The sequence below is a fragment of the Martes martes genome (assembly GCF_963455335.1).
Source record: "Martes martes genome assembly, chromosome: 8".
Classification (NCBI taxonomy): Eukaryota; Metazoa; Chordata; class Mammalia; order Carnivora; family Mustelidae; genus Martes; species Martes martes.
Genome location: NC_137895.1, coordinates 51,460,567 through 51,477,335, shown reverse-complemented (window position 1 = coordinate 51,477,335; position 16,769 = coordinate 51,460,567). Strand labels below are relative to the sequence as shown.

The 16,769-nt window shown below is 40.3% G+C and overlaps 1 protein-coding gene across 1 annotated transcript in view; it reads right to left on the bottom strand.

Annotated features, from left to right (window-relative positions):
- GNS (glucosamine (N-acetyl)-6-sulfatase) overlaps nucleotides 1–14,860 on the bottom strand; it is a 56,663-nt gene extending 41,803 nt beyond the window's left edge. Inside the window, exons 1-6 of the mRNA XM_080811290.1 lie at nucleotides 14,499–14,860; nucleotides 9,513–9,572; nucleotides 6,455–6,661; nucleotides 3,833–3,898; nucleotides 3,133–3,231; nucleotides 1,555–1,722 (exon numbers count right to left, since the gene is read on the bottom strand). Of these exons, the coding sequence (XP_080667416.1) occupies nucleotides 1,555–1,722; nucleotides 3,133–3,231; nucleotides 3,833–3,898; nucleotides 6,455–6,661; nucleotides 9,513–9,572; nucleotides 14,499–14,696 (798 nt within the window). The 5' untranslated portion in view covers nucleotides 14,697–14,860. The remainder of the gene's footprint in view (nucleotides 1–1,554; nucleotides 1,723–3,132; nucleotides 3,232–3,832; nucleotides 3,899–6,454; nucleotides 6,662–9,512; nucleotides 9,573–14,498) is intronic.
- Between the last annotated feature and the right edge of the window lie 1,909 nt (nucleotides 14,861–16,769).

Here is a 16,769-nt window from a genome sequence, read left to right as displayed (position 1 = left end):
GGAACTTACTGGAGCATTTAGGGAACTTCAGACTTCCTCTTCCCTGCCCCATGTGTTCCTAAAAACATTTTCTATAGATTATCACTCATTCTTTATCTTCCCAGTGCTCCCTAATGAAAGGAGGCCTGGGCTCCTTGTTAGCAGCATTAATCAGCATTTAAAGATATTTAGTGAAAGATACTGGGAAACTACTGGCTAAAAGAACACTAAATCTGTAACATTGAGTCTATGCTTTGGGTCTACTAACCAAACTATAAAATGGTAAATATTAACTTTACCTTCTAATAATTTTTGCCCTAAAAATTTAGCCATTACTCTATCACCCTCTATTTTCCTACCCAAGATACTGATTATCCTAGAACCTTGGGAAAATCTCATCATAGCAATTTCCTAAAACCTCAAGCTCAAATCTAGAGAGTTCTTCTCATTTAAAAAAGCACTCACAGTTCTAAAAAACAAAAACATTCCCATACATCATTAATTCTCTCCTCTCTACTTATAAAGCCCTAAGTTACCACCTCCCAAACTATCAGCCTCAAAGTGTTCTTAGTTAATATGTTTGAGAAGTGTTATACAGCATATCCTCCTGCTGGAAATTCATGTTGGAACAGGGGTAACTCTGAGACATTCTGCAACAGAGTGACTTAGTTAAAATTTCTAAACTTACTTGTTTACGAGAACTTTTATTAACTTCTTTTGGAACATGGATAATGGTCCTCTAGTTCAAAACTCAGTTCTTTCAGCTTTAAAAATCCTACCTAAGCACTTGCTTACTTGCCAGGCAACACGCTGCATATTTCTATGTTCTTCAGTCCATACTGCAGCTGCATGAGGAATCAGGACCTCCCACTTTATTTCTCCCACTTTAGACAGAGAAGCAGAAGTTAAGCATCTTGCTCCCAGCTGGGTCACTTGGCTTGGAAATGGTAGTGCTGAGCCTAATCCAAACTCATTCTGTCTACTACACCTCCCCAGCAATTAAGATTTCTGGGCAAAAGGCATGAGGCAATATAGAACTTCTTCCTTTGAACCAGTGAACAACCTACCCTCTGTGCCAAGGGAAGTGTAAGTAACTGGCATATGAGGCAAATATTTAGGTTGTGGCCCTTAATTCCATTCCCTGCTCTGGCTCACTTCTCCATTCGACTTCCCTTTCCAGTCATATTGCACTACGTCACCCCCTCTTTCCTGTGCCTCAGGAAAGGTGAAGGCCACCCACAGGAGGGCGTTGCAGGCCTAGCTCAGCCCCACGGGACGTGTCTGAGCCACTGCCACACGGGAAGAGAGCTGGCACAGAGACTAGGAGAGCCTGTAGTCAGGAAAGATAGCACTTCTTTAACATGTCCTATAGATTCTCTAGCTGCTAACTGGACGCGTAGCAAGAAGATTGTCTCTCCTTCTGAAGCAAGTTTATGCTATTATACTCAAGACAGGCACAATTACCTTTAAAACATCTCGAAGGAAAACCAACTACATGGCTCAAAAGCTCCCTAACAAGGTAATATATAGTTACTTATATCAAGTGTGGTTTAATTCAAGGTTAGGGGAAGCTACCGTTCCATGGATGTTGAAGTTCTTATTCCTTGGTGCAAAGACGTTCTGGAAAGTCTTCTGGTACTGAGGTGCAGCTGTCCAAGGAGAATGAGGTGCTGGTGTGGAGATCATCATGAAGAATGGCTCAGAGTTGGACTTGTAGTCCAGGAAGCCCAAAGAGATATTAGCCTGAGATATACAAAGATCTGTCATCTTCTACCCTACCCAACAGTTCAGGACTTGAGAGATGCATGTATACAGAGGGTAAAGAGTTATATTAGCTTTTAATCAATCTTAAGAATTTTAATAATCTTAATATTAACACAATCTATGCCACAGTTATTACAAGTGTGTTGCTGAAACAAATATTAGGGTTTTAGGCAATACTTATCTAAAAAAGTGGAAAAGCATACCATCCTAAGAAAGCAAATAAGATCTTAGTGATTTCACATGATCTAAAAGTTGTTGTGCCTCCCATTAGGGTAAAAATAGTAATCTGGCTTTTTAAGGATTATTTTGCACTAATACGGTCTAAAGTATGCCTCTGTTGCCTTAAAGTATATAAAAAGAGAGTCAATCCAATTCACAGTAGGACAGGTGGATTAAGTTACCTTAATCTTAGAAAAATACACAGAGCGTAGATATCATAAGTTATGCCAGCTCAAGCAGCTAAGCTAAATAAGTAACATTAAATCCAAACACATCGCACCAGCATTTTAACTCACATTGACTTACATTTTTCATTTGCTTATCTGGAGCTACATTACGAAAATGAAAGCATCCCACACACGTTATGTGTTTAATTGTTCTAGTTGATTTATAGCGTCATTTATTCCCAACACTAAACTCAAAGGATACTGACTGCATCAATTTCCACCCACCTGGTTACTCTAGACCTGTCAGAAGTCTGTGGTTCCAACATGCTGAGCACACTTCTGCCTCAGTCCCCCCAAACCCCTTGTTCCCTCTGTGCACCCTTCCCACTGATCTGCACAACTCTCTCACACCTCTTTAAGCATTATCTAAGTAACTCCCATACCTTGCCAGATTTGTCTACCTGATCACCAAGAATGACTCTGCTTCATTTACTTAACACCTGCTATGCTGGGTGCTGAACTATTTGGTGAATGAATTCTCTGTGAAGGGCCTGTCATTAGAAACACCTTAGACAGGAAAGGAAAGTCCTAAATTCACCCAGTTTCAGGAATTTTATATAAAAATCCACAAGGCATTACGAACTCCCAGTCCCTAGCTCCCCACCCTCATGGCGAAGCTGCCATTTCCTAGCTTGTGAGTGAATCTGGGGTCAAGAGTAAGAACCTCTAAAGTAAAACCTCTTCAAAGTAATCTCTATAGTCTTAAGAGATTAGCCTTTGGAAAAGGATTTGTTGCTGGAATTTCAAGAACATTAACTCTGAGCCTGGCTTATATACAAAGGAAAAGTCCCTCAGGAGTCTTTAATCAGTTGGAAATACTTTTTGGCAGTTAAATGAAGTTATTATTCATTCACATTACTCAACATGACCAAGTCCAAAGGTTTTCTAGGCAGAGGTTTCAATTGTGAGGCAAACTTGCAAGGACAGAGCCTTAATAACTCACCAGAACATCTGTCAGGTAGTCCACGCTGTAGTTTTCACCATGCTTCCGTGCCTTCCCATTGATAGACAGCGTATAGTTATAGTATTTAGAATTCTTTTCCTATTAGACAGGAAAGTAAAATTTGTTAAGCAGTCAGCACACTAGAAAGTCAGAAATTGTGCTGGGCTATACTCTGTTGTAATAGGGATAAGACATTTTGGTTCGCTGGGTAGCATGGTTGGTTAACCGTCAGACACTCAGTTTCAGCTCAGGTTGTGATCTCAGGGTTGTGAGACTGAGTTCTGCATCAGGCTGAGACTCTCTCTCCTTCTGCCCCCCACTTCCCCAGCCCCAGTCAAATAAATCTTTAAAGAAAAAAAAAAAGGCTTTTTAAAAAAAGGTAATTACTCATTTAGTACTGAACTGGATTTTTTGACTAGAGTTTTATTAACTATTAGCACAGTTTCAATAATCTGTCGTAGTTTATAAAGCCACAAGTAGATCAGATAGAACAGCAAAATATGTAACTAAACCTGGTGTGATGCAGGAAAAACATCTCCCAGAGGAGTGACTCACAAATCAACAGACTTTAAGAGGAGAAAATAGCTAATCATAAATGCAGAGCAACTTATGTCAAAATCAGAGCTAAATGAGAGAGTCAACATATTCTACATCTGTAGGGCTGTGTGTGTAACTGTCACCGGCTTCAATAATCACTCACCAAGGCGTACCAATAACTCCAGCCGAGGGGGACGTGTTCTAGTCCACCTGCATCTGGGGCTCCATACTGAAAAGCAAGACAAGCAGGACATCAGAAAAGCCTAGCTATGACCAGATCAATAAAAAAGAGGAAGCTTTTAGAATCCTTTCAGATCAGTGCCTAAAACCAAATGTTCAATTTTCCCAAACACACGAACCCAGTCAAAAAGTAAAGAACACTAAAACCTAGGAACTACTGAAGGAGGAGTTTGTAAACTATGGCCGTAGGCCAAATCTAGCCAGCCAACTGTTTTATATGATCAGTAAGCTAAGAATTTTTTTCCATTAAAAAATACAAACAGCAATCAATAGAGGAGTATTTTGTGACACGTGACAGTTACAGGGAACTGAAATTTCAGTGAAGTTTTTTTGGAATGCAGGTGCACTCATTTTGGTTTGCGTATGTCTATCTGCTTTCATGCTACAACGGCAGAGTCAAATACAGGAGTCCCCCTTATTTGCAGTTTCATTTCCCATGGTTTCAGTTAACCAGTGGTCAACCGAAGTCCAACAGCAAATGAGCCTTCTGCCAGAAAGTCACAATGCCTGTCATTCACCGCTCTTCTTATCACGTAGGTATTTTATCATCTCACATCATCACAGAAGGGTGAGTACAGTGCAATAAGACACTTCGAGAGACACAAGACTCACATATTTTTATTGCATTCTATGGTTGCAATTGTTCTATATTGTTATTAGTTGTTGTTAATCTCTTACTGTGCCTAATTTCTAAGTTAAACTTTATCACGGGTACATATACATAGATAAAAACAGTATATATAGACTTCACTACTATCCGTGGTTTCAGGCATCTACTGGGGGTCTGGGGAAGCATCCCCGTGGATAAGATGGTGGGTGGGGGGAGTACTGTCATCACAAAAGAAAAGCTCAAAATATTTACCTCTGGCCCTTTCTAGAAAAAGTCCATATAGCTTAGGCCTCGAAGTTCATTTCCGGAGTTACTGAAGGCAAAGACTGAACACTCCAACCGACCTTGTGGTTAACAACAACCAAAATAATCCGACTATGAGCTCTCAGCTTGTAACTTCACTTGTCCTGATGATGAAACCTACTTTTGGAGCTCAATTTATTTGATGAGATGAATTAAGTGACCAGAGACTCATCCCATTTATCTCAACAAGGTTTAGTATTGCCCATTTAAGAAAGAATTTAATTTATGAGAAATCTTTGTATTTTAATGAATTTCTCCTAATTTTGTACACAGAATTTTTAAAAAAGATATTATTTATTTGACAGAAAGTACACAAACAGAAAGAGCGGCAGGTAGAGGGACAGGGAGAAGTAGGCTTCCCCCTAAGCAGGGGGCCCAATGCAGGACTCAATCCCAGGACCCTGGGATCATGACCCAAGCTGAAGGTAGACGCTTAATTGACTGAGGCACCCAGGTGCCCCTAATTTTGTATACACATTAAGTGATCTCTGATACGCAAAGTAGTATAAATTCTCTTTATGAGCCACGTCTTATCTCAATAACCTAGTATCTGTACTTACTTCTCATGATTCTTTTCTTTTTTTTTTTTTTTTAAAGATTTTATTTATTTATTTGTCAGAGAGAGTGAGCACAGGCAGACAGAGAGACAGGCAGAGGCAGAGGGAGAAGCAGGCTCCCTGCTGAGCAAGGAGCCCGATGTAGGACTTGATCCCAGGACGCTGGGATCATGACCTGAGCCGAAGGCAGCCGCTTAACCAACTGAGCCACCCAGGCGTCCCTCATGATTCTTTTCAAACTGACTTAACCTTCCTTCCAACTCACAAGGTTGAAAATTCTCCCAATTGTTGTGGGGAGGGAAAGAACGAACAGAAAATTCAGATTAAATATTAGTATCTTTAGCAACCATGGATAAAGTATGTAAGAAAATGTACATCTTTTCTTTGTCCTGCATCCCAAGTTTTACTATGAGAGAGAACCCAGACACTCTCAAATAAACTATTTCCTCTAAGTTTGAACTCTGAGTAAAAGCTAAGGCCAATGTGGTGAACCTGGGGGCCATGAAATCTGGACTTGGCCGGCTATAGTGGGTATCCCTTCATCCAGGGACACAAGAGGCCAGCACATCCACCACTAAGCCAAATGCTGTAGTGGCCTGAATATCCCAGGCTCTGGGTGTTTTCCCTCTATCAGTGATCACTTCACATTTTTGAAAATGGGAACAAAAAGGGTAAGTCTGAAGTTGTTATAACGCAGGAAAGGTGGTAAAAGGAAAAAATTCTTCATTCTCTTCCTGATAAAGGGGAAATGGAGACAAAGATACCATGAGACGAACATGACAAGCAAAATCCTTGAAGAAAAAGGGGAAGATGCATCAGACAGCAGCAGTCATAGAACAATTAAAAAAAAATGCTATGAGGCTATCTAAAGGAAGAACTATAGTACTTAAATCATGTAAATATGTTCATGTAAGTAAATTCTTGTTTTAATGTGCAGATTAGGAGAAAACTATACCAAAAACATTTTAACATGACTTAAATGGATAATAATTTAAAAAAACATAAATTACATTAATTTACATTTATAAAGCTTTTTTTTTTTTTTAAAAAGGAATAATGAGATCATTCAACCTACCTCATTTAAGTATTTCCCTGCAAAAAAGGTTTGATAACCACACATCGATCTGAGAATTGCTGGGAAAGTATTTGGTTCTTGGATCTTCTGCCAAGACTTACTACTGCAGTTTCCCTCCAAAGTGTTGTTAACAACGTGATGATTATGTGGGTACTTTCCTGTCAAGATACTGGCTCTGCTCGGGCAGCAAAGAGCACTTGGCACATACTACAAAGCGAACAGAAGCAAAAACCCAGTTACACAAGAAAGATGGATTTCTCCTCATTTCTAAAGAGAGTAAAGAAAGCTGCTTAATACTCTAACTTTGAATTTCTAGTTTCCCATGGAATAGTTTTTTGGGTTTGTTTTTTTGGTAACACACGACACACTTCAGAGCTGCTTTAAGTCACATAGTGGAGACTGTAAACAAACCAAGAGAACAGATTTCTTTTTCAGCTGGTTTCTTTCTGCAGAATAAGTTATTCCAATCTCATCTGCCAAAGAAATATTTACATGGTAGGAGCTAGGTCTTTTTTTTTTTTTTTTTTTTTTTTTAAGTAGGCTTCAGGCCCAGCCTGGAGCCCAAAGTGAAGGTTGAACTCAGGACCCTGAGATCAAGACCTGAGCAGAGATCAAAAGTTGGACACTTAACCAACTAGGCCACCCAGGCACCCCTAGGAGCTAGATCTTAACCAAAAATAAAGACTACTACTTGAATCTAATGTAGCTGAGAGGCACAGGTTCATTTTCAGGATAATCTGTAGCTTTATATATTTCCTGTATCACTTAATACACTGGACAGAGATTATTTTTTCTACTCTGATATTTCTATTAGCTACTATCATCAATAAACTTAGCCCACTTTACCTATTATTTGTGTATATCTTAGTACACATCACCAAGCCACTTTACAGAGAATAATACTAGTTTATACTCGCACCAGCAGGGAAGGAATGCTCATTCAAGTACACCCTTGCCAAAATTATGTATTATCCCTTATTAAATACTTGGCATTTCTTTGGGCTTTCAAATTGGATTTGCATTTTTAAATACTGGTGAGGATGAACATTCTCCACATGCATACTGACCAACTGTGTTTACGTGAATGACTTGTTCATGGGCTTTGTACATTTTTTTTGTACATTTTTTTCCTGGGGCATCAGCTTCTTGTTACATAAAATCTGAGTTAAGGAAGGATTCCGTCATGCTACAAATATTTGCCGTTTTTTACTTTTGCTTTTTCAATTTTGTCAGATATTTGACTTCTGTAATTTTTACATTAGCAAGACTTTTAATCCTTTCGCTTTTTTGTCTGCTGACCTATTTTTTGGTCGATATCACACTGTTTACTGTATCTTCATATTACATTTTGTTATCTGGGAGAGCCACTCCCTCCTTTAAGAAATTACCTTGATTGTTCTAACCTATTTATCATTCCAGATAAATTTAGAATCACTTTATTCAGCCTGAAAAAAATCTTGTTGGGATTTTGATTAGAATAAACTAACGTTGGGTCTTCCTGCTGAAGATGATGGGTGTGTCTACATATTAAGTATTTTTATTAAGTAGTTTTATTACATTACGAATGAAGTTCTGTAACCTTATTTATAAACATAGGTCTTAACCTTTACTGACCAGCAGCTATACCTAGAGTCTGCATTTTCCTGCCATATGAATGGGCTCTCTTCTCTCTCCTCCCCAGTACTTCTCTAACTGGTTATATAGAAGATTATTTTTATTTTTTCATTTCTATTTTACTAAACTCGATTAATTTAAAAAGTTTTCGAACAATTCTACACTTTTTGGGTAGAAAATACAGAGAAGTGGAAATAATAATTATGTCTTTTTCCAATATTCCAGTTAATTCTGCAGGACTCATGCCAAACACGACAATTCAGAACAGCATTAAGTGACAAGTATTAGGCCCTTGTCTCATCTCTAACAGCACTGGCCTGAGTCTTTCACCTTAACTATAAGGTGTGCTACTTGTTTGAAATACTCATCATAATAAGGATGCATTCTTTTAACAGTTCAATAAATTACCAGGAAAGGATGCTAAAATTTCAAAGGACTTTCAAGCATCTATTAAGATGAACATTACTTTTTTCATCTTTCAACTACTGATCTTGTTGGTGGACAATATAACAACCACTATTACGTAGTATTTACTGCAAGTCAGGTGCGGATATAAGTGCTTGCTTTACATGTATATATTCATTTAATATCACAAAACCCTGAGACAGATTTTAGGACACCCAGTTACAAATGGGAAACTAGAGAGGTTAATAACTTGCCCAATGTCAAACAGTTAGAAAAGAGGCAGAGAGAGCATTCAAAACTAGGTGATCCAGCTCCAGAATCTGTGCTCTTAAGCACAACACTATGTTGCTGTTTAATGGATTTCCTGATAAGCTAGGCTACTACTTACTTGGTTATGTGCATGGTTCCTGAATTCGATTTGTTAGTATTTTATTATGGATCTTGCAACTCTTTGCATCTCCTTCCTTCTCTCATTTGGGCTCCACACCAGGCCTGAACTCATAACCCTGAGATCGAGACCTGAGCTGAGACCAACAGTCAGATGCTTAATTCACTGAGCCACCCAGGCACCCCTGCATCTATGTTTATATATACATAACTATTTATACCTCATACATGCACATATATGTGTATACACACACACACACAAGATACTGGTTTTGTTTGGTTGCTATTATCTTTCTCAGGCTGACTGTCAGGGTTAATAGGGCTTTGTAAAGTGGCCAGGAAGTGTTGACCACAAAGCAATTTACATAGCATAAATGTTACTTGATTCTTACAACCCATTTTCAAACCTCAAACAGTAAAGCTTTAAAAAAATATTCTCTAGTTCTGAGCTATAAATCAAACTGGCTTAGAAAATACCTACAATTAAGGTTCAAATTGTAAAAAGTAATATTTCAATTAAAAGCATTTAAATCACATTAAATAAAGTCCTTCCTTTAGATCAGGCATTTAACTAGGGCTCCCCAAAAGAGCATGCTTCTTCTTAGAACATCAACAGCAAGTCTCACAAAATTAAGTTAGCTTTAAAACTTACAGCACTGGAAAAAGTCATCCCCATTTCTCCAATGAGAGCCTTGGTTTTCTTTAGTGGTGTCTGTGAAGTAAATAATCATCTGTTAAACCATTTCCTCCAATAGAAAAAAAACCACACAGACCAAAACTCATGTTTTTTGCATCTTACTCGCAATGATCAGCTCCATTTGACACTAAGAAACCGCCAAAAGAGTTCTGTTTCTGGAGATGACTCAAACAGGTTTGGTTACAGTCAGTTATGCCCCATGCAAAAGAGCAGTGGGGTCACAATGCCTGCAGGAAGGGAAAGTTCACAGCTGATAGCATTATTCTAGCAATGCTGATTTCAATGTAATGAAATTTTGGTGCTCTCTTTTGTCACCAGCCCTCTCACAAGATAGATAGGGCAGATCTCCATTAATTCATCTTTAGGAGCAGGATGTGGGCTAAGAGATGAAAGGAGCCTTCCACTCTTTAAAACAGGGAGGTTTTAGGTTCCGAGAGCCAGATAAGGTCCCAAAGCCCAGAAAAGGACTCAAATATCACCAGTGATGGAGTCCAAATGCATCCTTTTCAGTCACAAGCTCAAAACCCCATGCACTAGGCCAATCATGACCTCAGGTAAGGACTTGAACCAGGTGGCAAGTAGTACAGACAATAATCTCAAATCCTAGAGTGAGGATAAAAGTATGAAGAAGGTCATTCAAATACAAATAAAAGGAACACTAACAATCTTTATTTAGATTCCAGACAACAAAAAAGGACCACTGAAGAGACTCTAATTTTAGTTGTGTTTTATAAATCAGTTCATGATGATTTTGAAGTACCTTTGAGATCTGAGACCATATTCAGTATAGTTTTAAGTATACCTTATTGTGCAGTAATTCCTTAAAGATCACCTAAATATGTGATTATGTTAACAAGGGTCTTGTTTATAATACTGTATAAATGACTCTCCCCCACTGTTTTATAGAGATAGTAAAAAACCTAAAGAACCCATAACTCAAAAGGATGAGAATTCTAACTTATTTAAGAAGACCTTTCATAACTGCATGAATAGCTCCATAATAGGTTTCCAAGGAGATGCTACAGATATATAAGTCTTCGTTAACCTTCAGAAGCAATGTCGCCATCTGAGATCCTCCAGAAAACATCACTGGGTGCTACTTTCAGGTAAAGAATATTGGGCTGAATTAAACACTGGTTTGACAAGAAATCTGAGTTATGACAACAGAGGGAGGGGAAATGAGAATACAAAGTATAAATGGGGAAAAGGACATTGTGAGTTGATTATATGGAACTTAATCCTCAAACTGTTGGATAAATATGCAACACTACTGAAGAGTATCTGATTATTATTTTTTTTTTAAAGATTTTATTTATTTGACAGAGAGAGACACAGCGAGATAGGGAACACAAGCGGGGGAGTGGGAGAGGGAGAAACAGGATTCCTGCTGAGCAGGGAGCCCGATGTGGGACTCGATCCCAGGATCCTGGGACCATGACCTGAGCTGAAGGCAGACACTTAATGACTGAGCCACCCATGCGCCCCAGAATATCTGATTTATAGTAAGACTATAGTATGTGATTATAACCCATTTGTTAAATACTTAACGTGTGTCAGGCACTGATCGAGGCCAGGACGAACAAAAGACAGAAGGTCCTTGATCTCATGACCTCTGTATTCTTGGGGACTTAACTAACAGGTAAACAATAACTTCAGGCAGTGAAAAGTGCTATGAACGGAATAAACCAGGACGATGTCCTTTAACTGGTGGGAGGAGAGGGAGAAACGACTTTAGCTGGGTGGTCAGGAGAGGCCTCTTTCAGGAAGTAACTGGGGTACTCAGAGTCACATGATGAGGAGGCCAGCCATGCTAAGATCCAGGAAAAGGTGCTTCCAGGCTGAGTGAATAGCAAAGACAAGGGCTGCCAGAGAAGATGCACATGTGAGGAAAAGAAGGAAGGCACATGTGGCGGAAGTAGCACAGCAAGTAAAGGGGACTGTGGGTTAAGACAAGGTCAAAGTGTTAGGCAGGAGCCAGCAGATGATGCACAGAGATTTTAGTGTCAATAAGAAATTTGTATTAATGACTGTAATTTTTATGCTGCTAACACCATTACTGGGATAACCATAATGTCTGCTAAATCAAACAAATACTAAACAAGAACCACACTGTACTGAAAATGTCTATGTCTATTCTAATCTGAATGCTAAAAGGGATCCTTAAGATATCAGCAAAGAGAGTTACAAGGTTGGTCAGGTCAAGATTGTACAACACTGCTTAAGGAGCAGTCAATCTGATACCTGGATATGGGTAAGTGCGATACTTTACTCGTCCAAAGCAAATCCCTTCCATAAAAATCCCAAGGAGTCATTTACTTTTTTGGCTCCATGTACAGCTGCTCTGAAATGAAATTTTAACATTTCTAATAATCTTTGTTTTCAGCAAAGACATGATGTGTTCGTCCCCTACATTTCATCATGGCTCCTTCCCTCACTTCCTTGAAATTGTGACCAAATGTCACTTTTTCCAGGGTGAATGATTTTAGAAAGAGTGACCAGTGAAGAACAGTGTAGCCATCCCACCATAACATTCAAGTAAAATAAAAAAATAGGAACTATTTCCTAAGCAAAAAACCAGAGTCCCACAGATGATACCTGCAACAAATACATGGAAATGTTCAAGATGATCATAAAAGACGATTTCAAAGATGACTGAAAGATTCTACATGAAACACTACATGAAGCACTAAAATCCTTCTACCTGAGCTGGTCTGGTGGATTGGACGACGCTTTATTTTGCCAACGATGGCAGCAATTCATAATCCTTTTTGAGCCAGAGACCTCATTCTCCACAAAATTGAAGATAAAATACAGAGTATTACATATAAATTAAGGACTTCCATGATCCCCCTGGTGTTCCTAAGTATCATCTTAAGAATCTCTGATCTAAAGTACAAGTGAGTAGCAGATGTGGGTATGTGGAATGACACTTGTTAAGTCAGTATTCTAGAATATGAGAAAAATGGGGCTTCAAGATCATAAGACACCAGGCTTTGCTCCTTACCAGCTACATGAACTTCGCCCAAGTTACTTAACACCCTCTAAGTATTAGTTTCCTCTTATTTAAGGGAAGGACAATATGTACAGCAGAGGATTTTTATGACTGAAACACAAGTATAAAATACTTCACACTCTTACTGCTCCAAGTAGGTTTTCAAATGCTGTTACTGTCTTAGTGATTTCCCTTCAAGTCCTGCTTGACAACTAGTGGTAGAAGACCCTGGAAAAGGATACAAGAGAAGCCAGAATACCCCAGAGAGTTGAGAGCATTAAATTTGACTTGTTCCCCACTCAATTTTGGCTCTTTAGTATAAATACCTATAAAGAAGAATCTGATACTGGTTTAAAGAAGCAAATATAACATGTTAAGGAGAAGATACCTCAAAGCTATACAGACCACATCTGTGTTCTGTAAAAATTACGAAACTCAATTCTGAACACCTTATATTTCAGTGATAAATTTTTGTTTTCACCAGAGATGTAAAAGCTTGACCTTTTAATTGTTTTAGTCACCAAGCTATTATTAATTCTTGATAGGGATGGCTTGCCTTTTCTAGACAAAGCACTTTTCAAGGACGCACACACACAAAGTTTTTTTAAAGGAATTTTGTGAGGAGGGTCAGTGGAGTGGTGGGAATGGAAAAAACAAAGTAAATTCCAGGAGGGCAATTAAGCCGAGACTCCTCAATGTCAATGTGGTGGAGTAGAAACTAAAAGGCAATGAGGCATATGTGGCACAAAGTGTAAATGCAAGCACCTTAAACATAAACTAGAAAAGTTTCTCAGCACTGTGAACACAGTCCTGAGTAAGAAATACATTTCATTCATAATCCAGAAAGATATATGTGGATATGCATACCTTTATCATATATACCCACATGTATCACACCAACATTTTCTATTCTACTTTATTTCACAGAAAAGTAAAAATCTGGTAGCCACTCACTAAACTGATTTCACAACTCACTTATGGGTTGAAATCGGCAGTTTGAAGGACACTGAGGTAGGGTGTTCCCAGTGTAAGTTAGGAACCTCTTGCGTGAAGTGTTTTCATAGTCTCAGCACTTAGCTGAAAACAAAAAGAGAACTGAAACGAAGAAATAAAGGACATATATATTTTCTTAAAGATAAGAGAAATGCCATAACCAGGATCAGAGCACTCATCAGAATTTTGACCTGTTTCAACTACATAAGTGCCTTGGGAAAGCCACTTTCTGGGGCCTCCATGAGTAGGGGGTTGGGTAATGCTCCTGAAGGTCATAAATTCCAGAACTCTAAGATAAAGAAGCAAAATTCACTCTGGGGAAGAACGAAGTCTCATGACAAAACACATTTAAAATGGAACACGGATAATAGTAGCGAATGTATCAGCCAGGTGTTCAATTAAGCTAATTGAATTCTCTCGATTCTTGTGAGCCAAAGCGCAGCCTGAAGAGTTCGACAACCTATCTACCAGATTAGTTCATTTCAGCACTTATTAAATATCGGGCACAAACATTGGACCTGGAGACAAACACAGAGGTGGCCTAGGTCCTTTAAAGAGAGAGCTGGACTTGTCCTCAGATCCTCTAAGCCAAAAGAAAAACAAGGCTTGCGTGCTCTTAGCCAGCACCTGCTCCTCCTCGGTTCAGCCCATCTCTAACTGGCGTCCACCTGTTTATTTTGAGCTATAAACGCGAACTCCGCAGCACTAAGGTCCAGGCTCGAACCTCTGTGTGGTGCGTGCATGTGTGCCTACTCAAAAGAGACGCGGGAGAGAAAGGAAACACAGTCCTGCGGCCCCTCAAACTTGCGTATGGGGGTCAGGCGTGGCAAAAGCAAAACTATCCACGGTCAAGGCACCCAGCTGAGGGAACTGGGGGGTGGGGATGGGGAAAGGGGACAAGAAACCTGGGGGTCAGCCGGGGAGACCGAGGGGCGGGGCAGAAATAGAAGAGTTACCATGCCGCCGAGCACTTCGTCCTGGTCGTCGGTGAGGAGCAGCACCACATTGGGCCTCCGAGAGCCCGTCGCCACCCCAGAGACCCCCAGGCAGCTGCCCAGCAGCAGCAGCAGCAGCAGCAGCGCTGGGCTGCAGGATGGCAGGTGACGGGGGCTGTTCCGCCGCGGCCCACTTGGGGCCAGAGGCAGGAGCCACATGGCAGACAGGGTTCCGGGGGTGGCCCCGGGACCGAGCGGAGGGACGCGCAAGTGTCTGAAGACCAAAAGGCCAACGAACGGCAGGGGGAAAAGCGTTGCCGGGAAAGGCCGAGGGGCTGGGGTCAGGCGTTTTCTCCCCTAGCGCGATCACGTGAACCGGGAACAGGGGGCGGAGCACGCCTTGCGGTCACGTGAGGACCGACGGGGCGGGACTGCGAACGGAAAGAGGGGCAGGGCGGATCCGTGGGCCGGAAACCGGAAGTGGGCTCAAGGGGCGAAGGACCGGTGGGTTTGGGGCTTTTGCACTTGCTTTAGTCTCAGGCTCGAGTTGGATTCTCCAGCGATGTGTATGTGAACGCTTGGTGCGAGGGTTAAAATGGAGAGAAGAGAAGATGAAATGAACGAGGGAATCAGCTCAGAGTAAGCGGTTAAGAGAAGGGAGGAGAGTGCTTACCCGATAGTAAGATCAGCTGGTGGGCGAAGTCTGGTCTCTGTCGTATTTTATTCTCGAGTCAACAGCCACTTATGAGAGCCCTTATGTTTAATCATTTCTCATTTTCTCTACAACTCACCTGTTACACTCGAAGCTGGATTCCGGCTCAGCTTTCTTGACTCCAAGCCTCAGCTGATAACGTGTTTTCAAACAAACGATTTAGGGATATCCTGGCAGCCTAATACTACTTGGCGAATTTTCGAAAGCCCTCTTAGAAGATGTTGGAGGATATGCACATTGAACAAAACAAACCCCCTGAAACATGGTTACCCAACCACATTAAGTAATCTTTAGGGGGGGAAATTCCATGTACTAAGGCTCCAAATATTTCTGTGATACAGAAATACAGGTACAGCTCTACCTCAACCGTCTGCTAAAGTCTATGAAAACAGAATTATCCCTGGCAAGGTGAAGGGTCAAGCTTTATTCCCAACTTAGAGCAACAGCCTATACCTCCTGGCTCCTAACAAAGTGTATTTTCTCTAAGCGAGACCATCTGGCATGAAAAGTGTTTTAAAACTCATGAAAGCACTATAATGAGTTAAAAATAATTGTGGGAGTACTTTGAAGTGTCCTATATACAACTGTAAGTCTTATGCAAAAGGAAGTGTTAACTTTTTGGAAAAAAAATAGGTTTACAGAAGGCAAGAGAACCTTTACAAAATGAAGTAAAGGTCCACTGTAAGAAAAATTATTCTGGGAATCTGGTCAGATGGTCAAGATACTGGGTTACAGCCTCAAACTATGCTCATTTTGCAAGCTGGTGTAATAATCCCTAGGAAACCAAGACTTCCAGGAGACTTCTGGCACAAAGAAGAACCTGCATTGATGCCCCAAATTGTAAGATGTATCACTGGTCTTGGTTCAAGGCTACTTTATGAACTATCTGATGGCAGAGATTGTATGATTAAGAGCCAGCTTTATTCCAGATGCTATACTAATGTTGAGGAGACACTGTTCCTTTTTCATGGTACTTGCAGTCTAGTTGCAGAGAGATATACAATCTAATAATCACAGAAGTGTATAATTACAAATAAGGGGACATGCTATGAAGGAAAAGTAAAGAGAGAAATGGACATTTTAAGGAGGTGGGGGCCGACCTAATTTTTTTAAAAAGACTATCTGACAGAGAGAGAGATCATAAGTAGGCAGAGAGGCAGGCAGAAAGAGAGGGGGAAGCAGGCTCCCTGCTGAGCAGAGAGCCCAATGCAGGGCTCTATCCTAGGACCCTGAGATCATGACCTGTGCCACCCAGGCATGGGACAACTTAAAGATTCGCTGAGGAAATAAATTTTCAGTGGCAGTGAGGAGTTTAAATAGGAGATAATTTGTTAATGGGATAGTGGGGTGGTAGAATGTCTCCTAGGCACAGGGTACAGCATGTGCGAAGATGTTGAGGTAGTGCAAAGAACTAAAAGATGCCAGTGTAGCTGGAGCAGAGAGAGAGGAGATAGAGAGGCAGACAGGGCCCATATTATATGTTAAGGATTTTGGTCTTCGTCATAAGGCTAATGGGAAATCACTTTAAGAGTAGGGGAGAAAAAATCATACATGAATTTGTATAAGGTCCTTTATGCTAT